This window comes from Diadema setosum, chromosome 4 (genome assembly GCF_964275005.1).
Source record: "Diadema setosum chromosome 4, eeDiaSeto1, whole genome shotgun sequence".
NCBI lineage: Eukaryota > Metazoa > Echinodermata > Echinoidea > Diadematoida > Diadematidae > Diadema > Diadema setosum.
The window spans coordinates 48519770-48542374 of NC_092688.1; the positions used below are offsets into that span (position 1 = coordinate 48519770).

Here is a 22605-nt window from a genome sequence, read left to right on the forward strand (position 1 = left end):
TCGAATGACTTTTTATTTTTATGGAATGATTTTTTGTTCATCGAATGGTTTTTTGTTCATCGAATGATTTCTTGTCGTAAGTATAGAACGCCATGTCAAATATATCTTGGGTCTAATATATTTTTGGTGAAATATATATATTTTTTGTCGAATATATTTTGGTCAAATATGATTTTTGGTCAAATATATTTTTTGTCAAATATATTTTGGGTCAAACATAGTTTGTGTCAAATATATTTTTGATCAAATATATTTTTGTGAAATATATTTTTGGTGAAACATATATATTTTTGTCAAATATATATTTTGTCGAATATATTTCGGTCAAACCTTCATATTTTCTTGTCAAATATATATTTTGTTTGAATATATATTTTATGAAATATATATTTTATCGAACATATTTTTGTGGAATGAAATTTAAATTGATGAAATGGTTTTTTAGTTGGTGTCGAACATAATTATTTGATTCCCTTCTGGCGTGCCATACTAGGCCTACAGTAATAGTATCCGAATAAGTTGTCCTTGCTTCTAAGATCGTACACTCTTTGAGGTATCTTGTATACGGCACAACTACTACTGCACAACTATGGCTGACCACGAAGATTTAGAATTTAACCCATTGTACAAAGCTCTCCAGGTAATTAGCATACTGTGAGCATGTATGATAAGCATTGATGTATCTGTGACTGATTTTTAGTATTTTTCCGTCGATTGATTTGTGCGTGTTGGTGCCAGTGCAGTTTCAAAGGAGTGGCTAGGATAAGCGAACGTTATGTCGGTCCCACATACTTCATTATATGTCGTGCTGATTTGCAGTGCAGAACACTGCTTATAATAAGCCAGTTCGGAGTTAACTATACACAGCCCTGTCGCTGTACACAAGTGTAAGTCGCGACAGGGCTGTACGGTGTGGACACTCCGTAATCTCTGTATTCGGGGCGCCGACGCGATTTTGAATTCACTGCACCATATTTGTTACTAAGACTAGACACATAAGGTGAAAACTTTATCTATTTAGCTACCGTTTTCAGCTATTGATATTGATATACTCATTCTATAACTTACCAAAAATTGCACCTTTTTTAATCCTGTACGCCGCAGAATTGCAGAAATGATTCGAAATGTCGGCGCAGCACTGGGCAAAGGGGGCGCTGTCGACTTCGCGGGCGCAGTGCCGTATCTTAATATACGGCACTGCGCGGGCGTACAAACTCTAGCAGCGCAATTTGCATCGTTCAAAGCTGGGAAAGGTTTATTTTGAATGGCCCCGCGATGATCACAGCATTCCGGGTTAAGGTTGGACTTTTTGCTCAGTGTATGTTGCGTGAGGGCTCACTATGGACTGAAATACCATGCTCATAGTCCAAGTATCTCAATTCACGTGAGTGATTCGTAAAATGTGTGAAAAGAATGTAGAAATTTTCAATAGTTTTGTTGTTGTGTGGCCGTGTTCGAGGGGTTTAGTAGACATGTGTATGATATGGGGTTCCGTAGATATGTGTATCACACACCGTCAGACCCCGTGCTAGCTTAGCGCACGGGGTCTGGTCGGGCTAGTTCGGAGTTAGCTCATGGGCACATTGGTACGAATGACCTTTCTTTTTTCTCAGTTGGTTAGGGGCACTTCACTCGTTTTCAGAGCGACGTAATGCATAAGCTTTACGTAACAATTTATGGGATTCATCAATCCCGTTCAAACAAAGAATAAACTTGCGTAGACCAGACACTACCACACCAGGGCCCCGTTGCAAGAAAGTTGCAATCAATTGCAAATAATTGCTAATTTTGAAACAACGATTCTTATTGGCTCAGGGTCTGCCCTATTAAGAAGACATGCATGCAACAATGATTTTGATTGGCCAGTGACAATCAGTTGCAAGTTGCGTTTAAACGCAAAGTTTCTAGCAACGGGGCCCAGATGAGCAGAATGATCTGTCAATTCAGACTTGAGACTTGACTGTCTTGAGAAAGCATCCATTTCATTATTTTGCATTGGATGTAGGCCTATTGACAATCTCTTGCTATTGACATTCACGACTATTGATATTGCCAAATACCACTTTTGCTGTCAGGTGGATGTGCTGGCAAGCAGCATTTATAAGGATTACATGAATAATCATTACATGACAGATGCTTATCCCAGTAAATTTAAAAACCAACATGCCTGTTGGTCCGAATGACCTTGCTTCTGCTCATGCGCAAAGTGGAACTCCGAACTGGCTTATTTACATACATGTAGGAGGCGAATACTAACTGTTAAAATAGATTCTAACGTTAGAGATTTCCGAATGATCCATCCTATTTGTGGTAGGATTGGATTTAGTCTGGATAGAAAGATCCGTCTGTCGGGAGGAGTCTTTCATCTTATTTTCATTTTTTTTTTTTATTCACCTTATGCTTATAGTTATGGGGCCTATTTTTTTATTTTTATTTTTTCACCTTATCGCTTGCGCTCTTAACTTTAGTCCGTGTAGATCTACTCCCATTACAGCCATGGCCAATGGGGCATGGCCCATGATGGGCATGGACTTGGATGATTGTGTATCTATATTGTGTATATACCCGACATCACGACGCGACAACCACTGACGACCAGATACAGACTGATCTTCACCACTGATCTTCCGCTTAAGATATACTTGTACTATCATACACATGACACTGCAGAATTATTGGTTACTGGTTGCAAATACCAAGAAGTTGATCATTGTTGACTGAGTATATGATTGAAGTAGGGTAAGAGTACCAGTATTCGGTCACCTACCAGAATTCGGTCACTTATCACTAATCACCAGCCAGTAAGTTCAACTGTCACAACACACACAAATCACATCAATTCACATACTTGCACACTCAATCACAACAGAAAAGTCCCTTAGTCCCCTCCTAAAATTTATCCAAAATCCCAAATTTCACCGTCAAAAGTGCAGAATCGGCGAGACTTTCCCAAAGCGCGCGCGGATTAAGCCCAGTTTTAAGAGTACGGGTCGCCAAAAAAGGCGCTAAAAATCAAGAAATGCGTCATTCTCTTGCAGGATTTTGTTGCTTATCACAACCTCGGAGTGCGATGGTATCCTAAAAAATGCAAAAGAAAAACAATTTCCATACGTGCCGCTGCAGTGACTCGATGTACAAGGGTGGAATGCAAGTGCCGATTCCCCAGTATTCGGTCACCAACGGGCGCCGCAGTGTCCCCGATGCAATTTTGCGCCAACAAGGTAGTGCGCAGCGCATTTTTCAGCTGCCTTGAACATGCATTGACTTTGAACGCGCATATAGCATGACCGAATTCTGATCGCGGTGACCGTATTCTGGGGGGTTTTCAAGGTGATATATTTTGGGATTTTGTGAAATTCTGTGAGGTATTTGACAAAATGAAATTTGAGATTAAAGAAATTTGATATATTTCACATACATTGTACATTGCTGTAGATATGATGTATGTGTGTATTATTTTAATTTAAAAAATATTGCAGAGAAGCTTAAATGACCGAATACTGGGGGTTTTACCCTATTGTGAATATATGTTCCCCAATTTTCCCAAATGTACTCAAAAGCTGTATCACTTCGGTGATCCTTCGTATTATCCAAAAGTTGAATAATCCTTCAAGTTTATGCTAGCCATGTTTAAGTAGGGTGTGTGTGTGTGTGTCACACACAAACACACTACTATAGTTTCTGACCATTTGAGCACTGGACGAACACTGAAATATGGCTTTCTTATACATAGCTCAGTCGGTAGAGCACCGGGCCAGCATCCGGAGATCTCGGGTTTGAATCCCCATGGAATCCCATTTTTATTTGCATAGCAATTCACAATCCATTCAAAGGTATATGAAGTTCAAAACGTGTAGTTTCACCCTTGAAAATTGTTTGCTTAGCAAAGTATGTGAACTCAAGTATGTCATAACGATTTTGTTTACATATTTTACAGACCAGGTATAGGAGCAGATTTGAAGATGCTCAGGATAGACAATTTCTTGTCTGCATTCCACAGACTGCATCCCTTGTAGGAGTGGACATAAGTGATCAGTTTCTTGGTAAGGATTGCTGATTGCTGTATTGATTTGCCCAATACTCTCAGTCTCAGTAGGATTATTGTATCAGGGCAGACCCCCAATTTGCAACTTTCTGTTTCAGTTTCTGTCTTTGTTTTTGTTTTTGTTTTGAAGATATGTAGTTTTTATCAAGGAATGTAGGTCCCCCCTTTTTTCAGTTTGTATGCCTTAAATAACCTAGCTTTAAAAAATCATGTTAAAAGAGTATTGTTAACCTGTTGAGGACGGACTGAATTTGCTACAACACTCATTTCCCATAGACACTTGCCTGAGCATACTCGGGATTCGTCCTTGACGGGTTAAAGTAAATACCATTATTTTGTTCCATAAACTATATATCATTAAGTACATGATAGTTGAATACTTGAGACACAAGCTTTCAGTAATTCTGTAAGTAGATTGACTGTGCACATGATAAGATGAAAAAGTCTTAAACTTTCATAGTGATCAACATGTGGTAGAGGGAAAATGTGAAAAGACGATATCAGTGTATTTTCAATTTTGCTTCTACATTTCTTCTTGATATCTTCCAAAGTTTATGATTTTTTGTACAAAGTATCATGAATATGTAAGTAACTGAGTAAAAAGCCCAACAAATGTGAAAACCTAATACCGTTACCTGAAAGTGGAGCTGTTTAACCCTATAAAGCCCAAGGGGTGGGGGGGGGGGCACACATTGTGCCCCCCACCAGATTTTCCTTTACCACTCCTTCGCCCTTAATCCAATTTCAACAAAATTTGGTGACTTTTCCAAAAATCTTATTGCAAACATTTTGATATATATATAATTTAGTTATATTTGATGTTGCTGGTTGCCATGGCAACCACAAACTGACAACCATGTCAGTCAGATTTTGCATCTTTTTTCTGTTCCCATTTCATTTAACAGCATTACAGTGTATGGAATGGGTGTTTCTTGGCTGAAATTTGCTGAAGGAGCAAAATTTTAAGTAATTATGGTCCTGGAAAGTTTTTCCTATTATTTCCTTTGTTTTTATGTGACAAAGGCATAAAACAATAGATATAATAGAGATAATTGAAAACAATAATATTTTCTAAAGATTGCCCTTCTATTTTGTGTTATTTTGATTCTTTCACCCAAGTTTAATATGCCTCTAATTATCATTAGTTTATCATATTATCAATTTGCAATCTCAAAGTTCTGCTATTATGCAAATATGAAATGTCATAACTATACATGTACCAATCCCCAACATTTCATCTCAGGTCTCATTATGTATTTCTTTATGTTGATATGAATAGCGCCCCCACATGGTGACCTTGAAAAATTTCGATCATAACAAATAATAAGATTCCACTTGCTTATCATTTGAAAGAATATGAAAATGATTGATCTATAATAAGACATATATAGTGGGGATGAAGAAATTATAAAAAAAAATCATGTTGCAAGCATATTTCCTATGTATTTCTTTATATTTTGGTAAATAGCGCCCTCCATGGGTGACCTTGAGAAAATTCAAATGTACGGTCATGTACAGTGTAGAGTATGAGTTAATCTACCCATGTGCCAAATATGACGATGATACATGTACATCAAATAATAAAAAAGTTATATGGGGGGGGGGGGGCACAATGTGCCCCCCCCCCTTGGGCCTGCCAGGGGTCAAAATAGCTTGGGCTTAATAGGGTTAAAATATCCCCCAAATTGATCAGTATTTCAATGAGTCATCATTTGCTCCTTTCTCTCTGACCTGCAGGTACGCACCTCTTGAAGCCATCTCCAATGCTGCAAGAGTAAGAGGCGATGTATTACATTATGTTTATAGTTTCATGTCAGCAATTACAGAAAAATGCTGTATCAGGCAAGATCCAGATTTTTTTTTTAGGAAGTAAATTTTACAGCTCAATCAATTTATTTCGAGTTAAAAACCGAACCTTTTTCCTTTCCAGTGAAGAAGTTAACTAATATCTAATCATTAGCTTAAAGTGAATTTGCAAATTTGAGGTAAGAAGTTGCTACAATCATCATCATGATCCAGTTTATGTCAAATGAAGAGTCCTGTGAATAGATGCGAGCATCTCAACATCGGCCATTTTTATTGGCTGATTTGGCTTGGGAAAATTATGGACAAGACTTTAGAGAAAATTTATAGTTAGATTATGAGGTTGTAATATTCAGATAGCTTGAGGAAAACAACTGCAGACTGATGGTATTTCTGTGCTCCACCATATTATCCTTCATGCAGTCATTACATCAGCACAGATAAAAGTGGAAGTAAGACCATATTGGTAGATGAAGCATTCATCTTGACAACAGAGGGATTCAGTCAACCTGGCCGTATCAGAATACTCTCAGAGGAACTTGGATACAATAAGGTGAGCTTACCATGATTTTAAGGAATCAATGGAGTATTAGGGCCTACTGATTGCTGTACTTGAATATATATCCAAAGTATTGGAGATGATAATTGTAGCTTTGACATAAATGATAGTGAATGTAAATTGATGCTGAAAAATCTAAATTTTCACGAAGTCAGCATCACCAGCCTCATTAACAGTACTTCTGTAAACTGTAGTTTTTAACTGCAAAGAAAATCACAATGGCAATGACTGTGCCACTTTGTTCATTTTTTTTTTTTTTTTTGAGGGGGGGGGGGATATCGCCTTGTGTAAATTCATTACCATTGAGCCATTTTAGTGATATGCAGGAGTTATGAAGTTCATCTTGAATAGATTAAAGACAGATGATATATCTTCAACTACTTCACCTGTATACATTTTTTTTTAATGTAAAGTAATAGCTTGATATGTTCACTGCTCAACCTCTTGATGCCTCTTTAGCATATTGTTTTCTAGAATCAATTGCACAAATAGAAATCTTATCATTTTATGAGAATAAATATTTTGGGGTAGGATGATATTATAACTTTGATTTGATTAGTTCTGTTTAACTTTACAAATAACAAATCAATGTTGATTTAGTGTTGATGATTACAAAGTACAAAGTGCATACTAAACCTGGTGCTTTTGAAAGTGCCCTTGGTGAAGGAGTCCAAAGCTCAAGTTTAGAAGGAGAGATGGAATAGTCAGCAAGAAATCAAAATGGAAGATCTGTATCTTGTCTCACTGTACTACTTGTGCTGTACAATATTGTCTTGATGTGTCATTCATCGTACAACTCACTTTGTGTCTCAGATAATGTGTCCATTTAAGCAAAATTTCCAACTGATCACAAGTCAGATTGTAAAGTTGTCAGTGAAATGTAAGGAAAGTAATCATAGAATTTGAGAGTAAGATGACAAGCTTCATAGTAATACCTAGATCTTAATATGCTATGTATTAATGCATGAATACACATAAACTGTACGTTTATGTTCACTACGAGATGTTAGCGATGAAATGTCCAGACCAACCTTCACTCTCTGACCATTTAAAGCCCAACTGATACCCCACACCTTCACCTGTCAACCATCCAGCCTTCCACATCCATCACACATCCTAACAACATTTTATTTCAACAATGTATTCTCCATGTTCTTCCGAGTTGTATCTACCACCAAGACTTGCAATAAACACTTCACTTATCCTCCCAACTCTCATCGAGTCCAGATCTATAATTCTTGTGTGTCATACCCACATGACGATTCTACATTGACGATGAGGGTGGGGTAAGCATTACTGAAACAAATATTCTGTAAAGCATCAAATGTTGTTTTTAAACTATTAGAACATTATTTCTCAAACATTTAATCAGGATACAGAAAATGTTCATTAGTTGGGCAAGGAAATTGACGAGAATGTTCATGTCAATTTTTTACACAGAATTACAAGCCTTTCAAAATGCTGATCATAGAAAAACCTCTTGAAGGTGCAGTCAAGGTAAGATGTTTTCAGTTTTTATCTTTGAAAATGTAGAGTATTTTTATTTCTTTTAGCTGTACGGGTGACTCCCATTATAACTAAATCCTTTGGACTGGCATTTTTAGCTCACCTGAGCCAAAGGCTCAAGTGAGCTATTGCGATCGCCCTTCGTCCGGCGTCCGTCATCCGTTGTCCGTCGTCAGTCGTCCGTCGTCCGTCGTGCGCAAACTTTTTACATTTTCATCTTCTTCTTGAAAACCCCAAGACCGATTTTCATCAAACTTGGCAGGTAGCATCCCTAGGGGGTTAGGATCTCAATTTGTTAAAATGGGCACCATGCCCCACCCAGGGGCCCCCAGGGGGGCCCAAACCCCCAAAATGAAGGAATCTTTAAATGGGGGAGGGGTCCTAATGGGGCCTTAATTGTACATTTTCATCTTCTTCTTGAGAACCCCATGACCAATTTTCACCAAACTTGGCAGGTAGCATCCCTAGGGGGTTAGGATCTCAATTTGTTAAAATGGGCACCATGCCCCACCCAGGGGCCCCCAGGGGGGCCCAAACCCCCAAAATGAAGGAATCTTTAAAAATCTTCTCTAGAATCAGAAGTTATAGAGCTAAGATAATACTATGAGTGCGTACATTAATGACTGTAGTTTCAAGTTTGTTCATAGCAGATCCAGGGGTGCCCCTCTTTGGGGCAGGGGGGGGGGGGGGTTGGGAAGGTCCAAATGGGGGCCTGAATTGTACATTTTCATCTTCTTCCTGAAAACCTCATGATGGATTTTTGTCAAACTTGGCAGGTAGCATCCCTAGGGGGTCAGGATCTCAATTTATCAAAATGGGCACCATGCCCCACCCAGAGGGCCCCAGGGGGCCCCAATCCCCCCAAATTAAGGAATCTTAAAAAAAAATTGGGCCCTTATTGTACATTTTCATCTTTTGAGAATGCCTGGTCAAATTTTTGTAGAGCTGTGAATAATTTAGATTAGTGACTGTGTGAAAGGTGAACTTGCGATACTCAGGTGAGCGCTAGACCCGCGGGTCTCTTGTTTTTTTCTGTTGTATATTGAAATTTCCTTATAGCCGAACATTACGGTATATGAAGATATAGAAAGAGATTTCTGGACCTTTTACTTTAATTCTGTACCGTGAATTTTGTTATAACCTTGTTCGTTTTACCAGGAGTGCACTGTATTTGTGTCTTTTTGAATTAGATGTTGTTGTTTCTGTGGGTATACAAATGGTTATGCGCAGTAAGCAGTTGCCAATGCAATGGGTATGCAATTTAGAATGATTTATATGGAAATGGAGATGTGATATTTACTTGACACTTCAAATCAGTGATATTTACTTGACACTTCAAATCAGTGATCAATATGAAGTGATATTTACTTGACACTTCAAATCAGTGTTTGCTTTTGCACCCAAGATTTGTTTATGAAAGGGACAAAAAAGGATGTGCTTGGTTTACTAGAAATATTAGAATTTATGAAGTGTTATCAATGAATTTGTCCATTTCCCAAATCTATGTGAATGAAACATCATTTTGATTTTGATGGTCCCACTGCGTAGAATAATATTTTGGCCTTGAATAAAGACTGTGCAACATTTTTTGTCATGTATGTTAGAGCTCTCCTCTTGTCCGCATTGCACTGCTTCATGTGTATTAAAGCTGATTGCGCCTTGATAGTACAGCATTCCTGATTAACCTATATAATTGGTCTGGAAAGTTTCCATGATGACTTCCAGGAAATATTGTAAGTTAATTGAAGAACCACCTTGTATAGTCGTATAAAGAGACTTCACATGTTCCTAATGAAATAGCACTAAAAGGAAAGTTGGGGAAAAGGCAAGGGTAGTAGGGTTTGTAGGTTGGGATATGACAATATGAAACTTGTCTCCAGCAAATTGATGAAATATAAGAAGTATGGAGAATGAGGAGGATGGGAGAGAAAGATGAATAGATAAATAATAAATTGACAGAGAAGAAGAGAGAGTGGGGGGCATTTTGTAAATGAAGGTGGGGGAATAATTTCTGTCACATGATGAAAGACTTATCAAAGTCATCAGTTGGACATTTTTTGTTATTGATAGTTGAAATCATTCACTTTGTTGAACAGTGTTAGAAGTCACAGTAGAGGAGGGATTTTGTTGTTGTGTATAACACAAGAGTGTTCACATTTCTTTAAACACAAGTCAGTTTGGTCATAGGACGTAGAATTTCTATCAACAGTGTGCTACTGGTCATTGTATGCTAAATTCACAATGATGATTAACTTCACAGTTTGTAAAGAAAGAAAAAGAGATCATGTATCAGTTACATTTGGTCGAAGCAATGTTGTGAGTAGTGAATGCATAACTTGGGGATTTTGCAATGCACCAGTCCTGGCCACGTTTTCATGACAGATCTGCATGTCTGTGTTTGGTTGTATGAGTGAGAGATGTGTGTCTGTAAGGGATATATTAATGACACATCTTTGATTTTGTGTTCTGTGATTTCAGGGACGAAGGGGATCAGCTGGTTTTTCAGATGATTTCCTCACACCAAGAGCAAGTTACTTTGAGTGAGTTAAAGACACTGATGTTTGTTCACAAATCTCTGATGTGACAGAGAATGAAGATATGTGCTTGCTGCCCTCTATAACAACAAAGAGAGAAACAAAAATGAGCAATGAAATTAGGATGTTCAATGCTTTTATTAAAAAATACAAGGAAATCAAAATAATGGATGAAATTTAATACCGTAAAGTGTATATTGTGTAACTGTGTTATTTGAGAATTATGTCATGAAGCAGAAATGAGACTGATTTTTGTGGGAAGTATGGTTAATGGTCCTGTTTACCTTTGGGAGCAGTGATTTTAAAAATGTTCAAGATATCACATGTGATGCATATGCATAGGTTTGTTATACCACAAAACATCCTACCATATAACATTTTTGCAATAAAGTATATAATATAAAGAGATGTCAGTATATTTCTCAATAAACCGTAGCAATAGATGGTTTAGTTTGGAAATATTTTTATCATAACTTTTGTTCATATTTTGTATATATCTAACCTGTGGAAGACGGGCTGACTTTGCTACAACACGCATTTCCCATAGACCCCTGCCCGAGTATACTTGGGACTCGTCCTCAACGGGTTAACAATATATTACTTAACATTGATTTTACTGATTCAAATTTTTACATTGGTTGTTTCTATCCCTAACTCATATTTTAGAACTATTTCAAAGCACTAATGCTGGGTTTTTGTTTCATCTGCAAATGGTAAATTATGCCTTTAATGCTTGAGAGCTGTAGGCCTATAGCTATTGTCTCTTCCTGATTGTGTTCCTAGAAACAAGCGGTTCCTGGCCCATTTCCCAGAGAACCATCAAAGCATGAACCGATTAGAGGAGAGTGTGCAGCAGTTTAACCAGAACTATATGATAGTCAGAGGCTACCTGACTGACATCAGCAACAAACTCAGGAGGATTTGCCAAGAACATAAACAGGTGAAACAAAGTTTACGTATCAAACCCATTGTTGATGTCTTGTTAAAGGGGAAGTCCGGACGATTATCAGCTGTTTCCTGTGTAAAGAACAATATTTCATGAACCTATTACCCTTTTCCCGACTAGAAAAGACCATCAGATACATTTACTATGATTTTTTTTTTAAAATATGGTAATTCTTCATGTTCGAATCCGTCACGAGCAGCCCTTCGTACTATCTGTCCCAGGATGCATTGCACGTGACGTATCAGGTGCAGTTTCCTCAGCTGAGAGCACCGCGAGCGAAGCCCAGCTACGCATCGATTTCCCATTGCACTGCTGACTGCGGCGCGATATCTGCATGCCTGCCTAGGTGTGCCTTGTTGGCGCTACTGCAGGAGACCGTACACCGATTTGGGAGTGCTGTTGCCAAATGCTGTATTCCTTTATTCAGATTATCTTCGGTATATATCTATATAATATCCATCAAAAATTAATGTAAAATAATCGCAATGCTGTAACATTTTCATTTGATTGCAATATTTATGTATTGTAATACTGCCGTACTTATTAGTGTTCACCCCATCATTTACAATTCATTGGCTATTGTTGCCATCAGAGTGATCAGGCTGCTCAGGCATACATTTACGTCTGCTGCTGCCAAATGCTATCACAATCCGCAATCGTTTTTTTTCGACTTCTGAGTGTGAACAATCTGAAATCAGTCTGTCAATTTCAGAATTATTGCCTCTCTTGTTGTCCGAGACTGTTGAGTATGTGTGACGGTGGTAAATTACGACAGTATACATGTAATTTGAACCGCGGAAGAAATGCCAGCGCCAGCTTCATTATGTAGTACCGCCGCCTGTAACTGCGACCAGCAGCCCAATACACACAGCGTAATGGGACTGCATACTGTAGCATTCAGGATCATGATAAGGTAGTATCGCGGATAAATATCAACTTTAATTCGAAATATTTCTTCAATTTGAAGACTTACTACTAAAGTTAAAGTATTGAAAACAGGCTTCGGACAACGTTTGGTTCTGCCAGTAGTCCCTTTCTGTTCAAATTGATGACTTAAATGTGACTCGGTCGAGAGGAACCTTGGAGAGAAACACTGAATTATTGACGGCCAGCACAGGCGCACACATCACACACGCACAAATTGACGACCGGATAAGATGCACTAACTGTCAATTCAGTGTAGCTCTCCCAGGTTCCTCTCGACCGAGTCAAATTAAGTCATTAATTTGAACAGAAAGGGATTATTGGCAGAACCAAGCGTTGCCCGAAGCCTGTTGTCAACACTTCAACTTTACTTGTGAGTCTTCAAATTGAAGAAATTTTTCGAAATTTAAGTTGATATTTATCCGCGATACTACCTTGTCATGATTCTGAATGCTACAGTGCGCAGCCCCATTACGCTAGAGTATGCGTATGGGGCTGCTGGTCGCAGTTACGCCGCCGATGGGGAGTATGATGAGGCTGCATCGAGTAGTATTTGTAAGTTTTGACGACAAACTTGTATTGGAGAGCCATCTTGCGCACCTTTCCTGCTCATTTTCTGGGTTCGGAATGGTAAAAACAACTCTTCTTCTGGCCATCGCCCGGTTTATTAGAACACCCAAACACTTGACACATCGGCATTTTTTAAGTGAAGCAATAGATCATGCCGCGTGCATCCGCGGTGTGGCCGGAACCACACGGTACGCTACCGCTTGCTCGGCCCATATCGCCGTTGCTCAAGCAGGGCTCCCCGAGCCAGCTGACGCTCCAAACAAAAAGCAATGTGGGGCTAATACGTCACGCCGTCACGTGATCTTTCTCGCCGGCGTACAGAAATCGAACAGTTACGATTCAAAATTAGTGATGCTAAAAAGTCGATTGTGACGAGTTGGGAGGGTATTTTTCTATGAAACTTAGTCATTATGGTCCTTGATTTATGTAGATTTTGGTGAAATTTATAAAAAATCGTCCGGACTTCTCCTTTAAGACTTTGATAAATGTATTACATTTTGTCTCTCTCTTCTGGGCCCCGTTTTATCAAAAGATAAAATCGATTTTAAATGTCCTTACCACACAGGTTGCCATAGACTTAGAGTTGAAATCAACTTTATAATCAATTTTAACTCTTCATAAAACAGGGCCCTGGTCTACAAGGGCAGGGGTTAAAAATAGTACAAAATCATTGACTGCCATGTGACTGCATTGTATTCTAAACTCATTTCTCTGACTGAAGTCTTGCATACATTTGTATTATCTTTTGAAACAATGATGGTAGAAATGTGGCTCTGTGCTTCTAGACAGGTTGTGAAAACTTGACACTATGAAACATAGTGATCAAGGGATTTTTCAAGCAGTGAAACCTAATTCTGCCCATTGTTTGTAATTCAATTCATCATCCTGTGTTCATGCCATATCTTCACAGCAGTTTGACTAATTTTCTCAAAATACAATGAGTCAGAGGCACAATGAAATAAGATACAAGAAGCAATAGAACACTGATGCACCACAGTTTTGTATAACATGTTTCACAAAAGAATTTATTTAATGCAAATTTAATGTGAAATATATCCTAATTTGATTTACCCTTCTGTTATAGATATGGAAAGAAAATTACTTCAAACTTTTGTCATTGTAAACATACATTGAATTGATTGTTAATGCAATAGTCTTACAAGTTTTCTGACTTTGATTTCAAATCAATTTGCAATTTGTTGATGTCCCACGTGATGTTTTCTAGCTTGTCTCCATAATTTTTAATCTGAGTTTTTTTCTCTCTTTCAAAATCCAAGGGAGAATAGCTTTTCACTATTATTTCAATCATCCATATAAAGGCCAGTTTCTAGAACAAGGGTATGGTGCTGTCACTGTGATTTATTATTTTTTTCTCGAATAAAAACAAAACAAAACACAAAACAAAACAAAAACAAGAAAGTGAATTGCAAGTAGAAGATAACATTTGGAGTGGTCAGAACAGATGAGTTTGTCGTTATTACAAAAAAATGTAAGAATGATGTTCTGATGTGAGCCCAAATTTTGCATCTCTGTGATCACAGGCTTTCCTTGCAGCAAACCAGTACATCAAACTACAGTCTGATGGCAGACTTGAAGAGGTTATTTCTGTTGCTGTTGAGAGGTAAGATAAAATCTTCTGATAAACCAGTCATTTAACTTGTGCCACGTTTGCACCCCCAACTCAGTCGACAGCATGCCAAGTTCGCATATTCTGCTCAAACTCACAAACCTGCACAAACCGATGGATAAATTGCCAAATGCCACAAAGGATTAAACAATGTCAAAACTGATACAACTGTATGCAGTTTGTTTTGGATCACAGCATGCCAGGTGACCACATCTGGTCAGTGTCCAGGAAATTTATGACATACCTCATCCCACAGCTTTGAAGAAGAACACAAAAAATGCAGATAGTAATGTAACAATTAATATGTTTCATTATACACAGCTTGCGTACATACTAAGGATTTTTGTGTTACATTGCACTCAGTTACAATGCACTCAGTTACAATGAACACAGGTATAACAAATGTATACAACAAAGTAAAAATTCAGATCCCAAAATTGTCATAAAAGTCTATGGGGCAAAATAGGCTTAAAATGAACATGGTTAGAGCAAATTTTTTGTTTTAACAAAGTCATTTCCTAGTGCCATAGAAAAACAGAAATGTGCTCCGTTATAATGACATGCGGATCGCTTATGGAATTGGAGTGCACTGTATACAGTTTTAGTCAGCAATGAGATACCCCATGGATTTTTCAGAGTTGTCATTGTAATCATCAATTCTTCATATTTCAACCACTAGCTGTGTCATGGGTGGAGTCCACTCCAAGGTGTTTAAAGCTATCTGCTCAGAGAAGCATCAGGATGACAACCTTTTATCTGACAAGCTCCACAAGCTACAGGGAGTGACTGGTGAACAGCTAGGGGTTCCTGAAGATTTCTGCTGCCCTCTACCAGCTTCAGTGAGATAGCTTTATTCTTGCTATATACATAAGTGTCTTTTGCATCACATTCTGAATATCTGTATCTGTTACGTATAAGCAAATCCCTTGACAGTGATATCCATAAATGGGACTATATCAAATCATACATTTTTCCTTTCTCTCTAAAAAGCACCTGCCATTTTTAAAGTTAAAGTAAAAATATGAATGTGATGTCATGTCATGTCATGGTAACCTACTTTTGCCTGGATTTATTTGTTTGTTTGTTGTTGTTTTTTTTTGATTGCAGGTAGTGGAGCTGGCAAGGCTTGACAGCATCAACACACCTCATGAAAAACTCATCTGCCTTCAGTCTACTCTTGTAAGTTACTTTTAATTTACCAAACAGTTTGCAATGACATGATATTTGATGATTGCTCAAATCAGATGCAGAGAATTGTATCAATATAATGCAATTTTGTTGTAGTGTTAGCAAGATGTAAAAAATTTTATTCTTTAAATGTGATGACTTTAGTGGTTATTGATTTGAGAAAATATGTTTGTACAGGACAACATTACGGAAGAGGTGAACGTTTACCTGAGAGACAATCTGGCGCCAGGTCAAAGTCTGAAATGTTTGACCTCAGATGACCTCATTCCCCTTTTGGTAAGTTTGCTCTGTTTGCTGCATTCCACCTTGATGCATTGCAGCAATACTGATTATACCACAGGCATGGAGTATGTTAAAAAATAAACATGGAAATAATCATTGATGTATTCATGGGTCTACAGAAACACATACCAAATATCTTTTCCTACTGTGCAATACTATGGCTTGACACTCATTTACCTTATGACGACAGGATTGATTAGAAAGCATGAAATGTGAATAAGTGTAAAACGTGATGTGGCTTATGTGTAAGGTCAGTTGGAACTGTCTGTTCTGTGGTGAAGACTGAAGGAAGCAAAGAGCCGTTGAAAGTAAAATTTTGTTGATAATGTTCCAGTATGTGTTATTACTTTGATCGACTGAAATGCCTGGGTACTGTTATAAGACATTATTGTTAATGAAAATCAATGTGCTGTTAAATTTTCAAAATACTTGTCTATTTAGAAAGTGATGATCAGTAGGGTGTCCAACTTGTGCACTGCTTATTTTGTTGTTGTTGTAATGTTGTTGTAGAGAAGATATCCTCAGTCAGCTATGCTCCTGTTTTATCAGCACCAAGTCATTTTTGTGTATTGGTCTGTAATTCTTGAAGATTCTAATGTTATTGGTTGTCAAACATTCCTGTGTGTTAGGTGGTAGTGATCAGCCGAGCCAAGTGCAGGCATCTGTGCAGCAATCTCTACTACATTGAAAACTTTCACTGGGTGGCTTCTAAACATGATAACTTGGGGTAAGTTGTGACCAGTCTTGATTACCTAGCATCATATTTTAAGACATGATGACTTTCTTTCGATACTATCATCATTTACCTTTCATAAATAACATACAAAAAGATCTGTATTCCTGTGCCTCAGAAGATGCCTATTAGGCATTATGCTTAGATTGTCCATCTGTCTGTCCATGGTCTAATTTTCCTGGTATCGCATCACAATTTGCTGTGCATTTTTATACTACTGCTACACAAGCTATCTTTAGTGTAGCATTTGTATTCCTTTGAAGTGTATGGGATACCATTTGAAACATTATTAATCAGCTGGAATTGCTAATCAAATTTGAGTTAAAAAATCATTCCCTGCATCAGTCAGTTCTCAAACCCTGCTGTGAGTGTAAGCAAATGTATTGGTGTTTACATAAAGTCTCTATATCCTCTGTGTCCAGGTATTCATTAGTAACCTTCACAGCAGCTGTGGAGTACATCAAAGAAACAGACTTCTCACACATCAAAACAAGCAAGAACAGAGTGAAGAAAGAGGTAATGATGAGAGAGGATGTTATAAAAAGTTTGCAATGATCAGCTCAAGATCTGAAGAAATAAGAATCACACTCTTATACATGACTGTTAAACACATATTATTTTACATATGCTATCTTTTGCCCATATGTGTCTGTTTATTACTCTCATTTCCTAATTGTTTGTTGTTGTTTTTTTGTTGTTGTTGAAGTGCTTACATGCATCCTGTCATGTTATTTATGTGGTAGCTTTTTTTCAGCTCATGCATTGTTACCTCGGATGCGTTCAAGCGCTCTCCTAAAGCAAACTGAACAGTACCGAACCCGTCCCAGAGGAGTGCTCCAATGCTCCTGGAGTGTACCATACCACACTGAACAGAGCCAAAAGTGGACAATTTCCCAATGTGCTCCAAAAAAGCGTACCAAAAGTTTGCATGTGAAGAATGCGCATATCATGAATGCGCTTGTCTTGCACATATGTCATAATGCAAAGAGTTCATTCTCTTTGTTTGGGACATCTGTGAGCTGTTTAGGCACGCCAGGTGAATGACCCTCTTGCTACAAAATGCGTGACCCCCTCTAATAATAATTCATGAGGTACTCTTTCTCGACAGAGCACTCAAATGCTCCAAATATAGCACAGCGCGGTATGGTTCACTTTGGTTTGGTTCACTTGAGTTTGCTTTTGAGTGCTTGAAGGCACCCCTAGTTTCAGTGAAAATGATAAATAAAACTCATTATCCTGCCTCACATCACTGCTTTGTTGTGGAGATCATGTGAGCAACAAAGAATGAGTGATGTGATTGTGATGCAAAGTTTTCATCAATGCGATCATTCATGTAGATGAGCATCGAGGAGCTGATGGCAGCCTCCAAGTTTGCCTATACCAGTGGCACCAGTGGAGACACCACACCCACTCAAGCTCCCCTGGAGGGTGGGACTAGTGAGGCAGGACCAGCATCACATGTGATGGCAGAGAGACAATCCTCCCACCAGATGAAGTCACTTCAGACGCAGCTTGACAACATCAGCCGTATGATGGAGTCCTCTTCTATTGCACCCAGAAGTGTGTTTGGAGGTGAGACTACTACTGATCTCAATGGGCGCAGGGCATGACTTACTAGTCTGGTTGTACCAGTTTTGTTGATATCTCTTTCCAGCTTGAGACAGTCTCATCACATGAATTCAGTTTCTTCATCAAGGTCACAGACAGAATAAATGTTGTGTTTGCACAAATCTCAAATGTAAATATAATATCCACTGTTAAGTTCCAACACCTTTGCTAATTTTTACCATGATGACACTGCAACTTAAGTTTCCTATGCAATTGTATGCAAAATGCACAACATACCCACATGTGTACTGGTTACTCTTTTGTTTTTACTTGTCAGGCCCTTTGCAGACAAATAATGGAAGTATGCCAGTTAGTGAACGTTAATTATTTCATTTCTGTTCTGCAACATATAAAACAAATGTAAACAAACACTGCAGAGTACACTGTACATGTAGCATACAGAAATATGACTTATGAATGATACCAACATAGAGCAAATTAGGTGTATTTTTAAAAATCAAGCATTATATTGAAAACATGGGAAGACTAGAACAGAAAGTGCTGGAATGAAATGACAATATCATGGACAGAAGCAATCAAGAGTAGAAGTGAAAATATGAGCATGCGTCACTAGAATGATGCTGTCTTCCTCTGACTCATTTTTATCTTAGAGGAATTCATCCTCTAAGCCAGTTAAGATTCACAAGGCACGTTTGTACATCTCTCTGTCAGATGGACATTAATTCCATGACCATGTTCTGTTAAGAAAGTCATATATTTGTTCATGCTTGAGAAAATAAGCCAAAGTAGTTGTATGCCCAATCCTTTGATATACTCTTAGTGTGATATTATGGATGATAGTATCATGATGATATTGGCTGGCCTGTAATATTGGTGTGATCTACTATTAATACACTGTATTACAAATAATGAGACCATTGTATTGCACTTGTCCTCAATCTATGTGAAATAAACTTGGTGAACACAAATTGTGCTTAATTCTTTATACTAGATAAGTTACATGATGAGAGTTTTGTCGGCACATCCAGACTTAAAGAAGCCCTTCTTGAAAGATGATTAATTCATTTATTATGTGTGGATGGTATTGATATCAGTTGCATTTCTAAACTCTTTGAATTTCCTTCCCCTTCCATCTAATATGTAAACAATGAGATTTCCTGAAGTGATGATGTGTGATGTAATAATCTCTGCAGGTTTCAATGGTGCACATGATGGAGGAGCCAAGGGACCACCTCCTGATGTGATTCCTGCCACAGAACACAGACCAAACAGGACCCAGCTAGGGTGAGTCTAGTGAAAGAACACAGACCTAACAGGACCCAACTAGGGTGAATCTAGTTACAGAACACAGACCAAACAAGACCCAGCTAGGGTGAGTCTAGTCATAGAACACAGACCAAACAGGACCCAGCTAGGGTGAGTCTAGTCACAGAACACAGACCTACAAACTAACAGGACCCAACTAGGGTGAGTCTAGTCATAGAACATAGACCAAACAGGACCCAGCTATGGTGAGTCTAGTCATAGAACACAGACCAAACAGGACCCAGCTAGGATGAGTCTAGTCATAGAACACAGACCAAACAGGACCCAGCTAGGGTGAGTCTAGTCACAGAACACAGACCAAACAGGACATTGGCGAGGGGGGTGGTTATCTTGAAGATCAGGTGAGCAGCACCCCCCTAATTTTTTTTTGTTTCCACATTTGCTTTGAATAGTAAGATTGTAAAGTTTGATCAATCCAATTTATCTCGCAAATTACGAGATACGCATAATTTATAGCGCCATCTACGGAGACCGAAATTCATGATGTCGCAAGAACGATCTGCCCTGTTTGCAACGTGAAAATTCAGGATTATCTTGAGAATTTTGAATCCTGGTAAATCCAAACTGACAAATATAGGCACGGAGTTTTTACGGAGTGGATTGGAGTGAGTTGCGATAAAAGAAGACAAGATTAAATTACGACACTCCCGTAGAAACCCGAGTCTGAGTGATTTATCATTAACCTGATCTCGTACAAGCAGGCACAAAGATAAAAAAAAAGAAACTTTACATTGGAAAAACTGACAAAACTATGCATTCAGAAGAATGTAGCGCTCATCTACTGTTATCATATTTTCTTCTTACAGAGGATTCTTAGCTGCCCTGCAGAGTGATGTTCTGGACTGTTCATATGGCAAGCTGGACTAGTCTTTTGTCAAGATTCATAGCCAAGCGAGATTTTTTCTCTCTGATGGTTTTGACAGCTTGGATGAATTGTATCTTCAGTTGCCGAGAAGATTGTAAACTCTGGACAAAGTAAATTTGTTTACCTGTTGAAAATTTCTTGCATTGTACTGGTATTGATTTCAGAATGTTTGGCAGTAGACTGTCTGAGACTTGGAAGATGTGCAATGTCAAAGATGATTGAGTAAGCATACTTTGTTCATTTTCCTCATTGGAAAGAGAAGTGGTTAGAGTAAATGTTGTGATTTCTTGTGCAATACTCTTGTTTCCGTTTTCACTGCAATACAGTCAGTGAACACTAGGCGATGTCCTGAATTCTAGCTTCAGTTTTTGAGATGCAATATGTTCATAGAGCAGTGAAAAATAGAAGAAAGCAGCTGTGTAAACCTGAAAGTTGTAAAAAAAAAAAAAACCCTCCACTCCCGTGATCTAGTGGAGATTTTTGTTTTGTTTTGTTTCTTGTGCTGTAGTTCTCTGAATATTGTATTTATTGATCTGTGAAGTGATTCGTTGTTTATTCAGGAAATCCTCCCCTCCCATATCAGATCTAAAACACTAAACATCTCGTCTTGCTTCACAAAAAAAAAAAGAGGGAAAATGAAGGATAATTTGCAAGCAGATAAAATCCAACAGTTTGCCTAGTTTGTATAAGAAAATGGATGTGAAGAATATGGCTGACCATGCAGTACATGGTTCCAGTGTAAGAGAGCTAACCTGCAAGATGATTGTTCACAAAATATCATGTCAGGTGTCCACAAATGGAAGGGGGATTAATAGTCCAAGACTACAGACAAGTATGCTGAATGAATGCCAAAGGCAGCCAACACATACTTAGCCTCTCTCACTAAATCATTGGTATGGAGTTACAATGACACTTCTTCTTCATCTCTCTCATCTAGGGCATTGCAGAAGGACATAACTTGTCTTCTTACTCTTTCTTACTAATTTAAGCTCTTAAAGTGTTGTCAGTGTCTTCAAGAGTCTTGACAAGTAGAAATTTTTAAATTAGATTATTTTGCTTTCATCATTATCCTGCTTGATTTTCAATTAATACCATGTACGGCATGGATAGGTTACCTGTGAGGAGAGATAGCAGTATATACAATGAAACTAGTAATGAGGATTGGTTTATCAGTAGGGGTGGTAGATTATCAATCTAAGGAAGTGACTGAAATTTAAATTTATGCCCAAGTGCTATTCAGCCATATATTTTGCGATTACACGAGTTGGGTGCTAAATTTAATGAGTGAAAATATTAACTCTGACATGAATATGACGTGCACAGTTACACGTTTCCATTCAATATTGTACGTCAACAATTGGAAATTTGGCCACTTGCAAAATTGTCTGGAAGTCTGCATTAAAAAAAAAAAAATCAAATCAGACTCAAAAATATATGAGGCATACAGTAAAAGAGTATCTCAGAAATACCTCAGTCCTATCTCTGGTGCCCATGTACTGGCATGTTTTGTTTCTGGAGGGATTTTTCCAAGAAAAATATTCAAATTAAGCAATATTATAAAACACAGAATAAGTATGTTCTGTATTACCAAAGAATCGGTGGTATAGACTTTAAGTAATAGCGTATACTGTGCTGTGTCAGCCTTTGGAATGAACCATTCTTGTGACATAACATTGTTTTTTTTTTTTTTTTTTCAGACAGAAATAATGTGAAGCAAATATAAAGTACAGTAGAATCCATATCAATTTTGAGTAGAAAGATGTCTTCTTCAGAGGGAACTCACAACTGTACTGTGTTGTGACGTGGTTGCTTGCTTACAAACATTCAGTGCTACTAAAAGGTCACATGAAACCAATATTTTAATTCAGTTTCACTCATTTTGGTTTCCCCAAAGTGTTCTCTTAATGTCCTATTCATGTATTAGTGTACATATATGTATCCTGCATTAAACATGGGTCTTGAATCGTATGTGTATATTTGTAAATAATTTATATGTCGTAATATATTATACATCTTACTGTCATGTGGAATGTTGTGTTTCAGGCCATATCTGCTAGTTCATGTCTATTTGCACTAGCCATCAACAGGCTTGAGCTATCTTCATGTGTACACACAATATGAATGTGAA

At 38.0% G+C, this 22605-nt stretch overlaps 1 protein-coding gene across 1 annotated transcript; it reads left to right on the top strand.

Annotated features, from left to right (window-relative positions):
• Positions 1–573: 573 nt before the first annotated feature.
• Positions 574–20918, top strand: LOC140227402 (ankyrin repeat domain-containing protein 27-like). The gene is made up of 16 exons (XM_072307806.1): positions 574–640; positions 3938–4043; positions 5783–5819; positions 6272–6401; positions 7848–7904; positions 10392–10453; positions 11231–11387; positions 14429–14508; positions 15194–15353; positions 15622–15693; positions 15880–15978; positions 16614–16711; positions 17140–17233; positions 18055–18289; positions 19480–19570; positions 20419–20918. Exons 1-16 carry the CDS (start codon positions 590–592, stop codon positions 20477–20479), a joined length of 1590 nt encoding a protein of 529 aa, XP_072163907.1. The 5' UTR covers positions 574–589; the 3' UTR covers positions 20480–20918.
• Positions 20919–22605: the final 1687 nt, after the last annotated feature.

Coding starts and splice junctions, on each gene's coding strand:
- LOC140227402 (XM_072307806.1), top strand. CDS start 590: ATGGCTGACCACGAAGATTTAGAATTTAACCCATTGTACAAAGCTCTC. Junction 641..3,937: donor CATTGTACAAAGCTCTCCAG/GTAATTAGCATA, acceptor CATATTTTACAG/ACCAGGTATAGGAGCAGATT. Junction 7,905..10,391: donor CTCTTGAAGGTGCAGTCAAG/GTAAGATGTTTT, acceptor CTGTGATTTCAG/GGACGAAGGGGATCAGCTGG.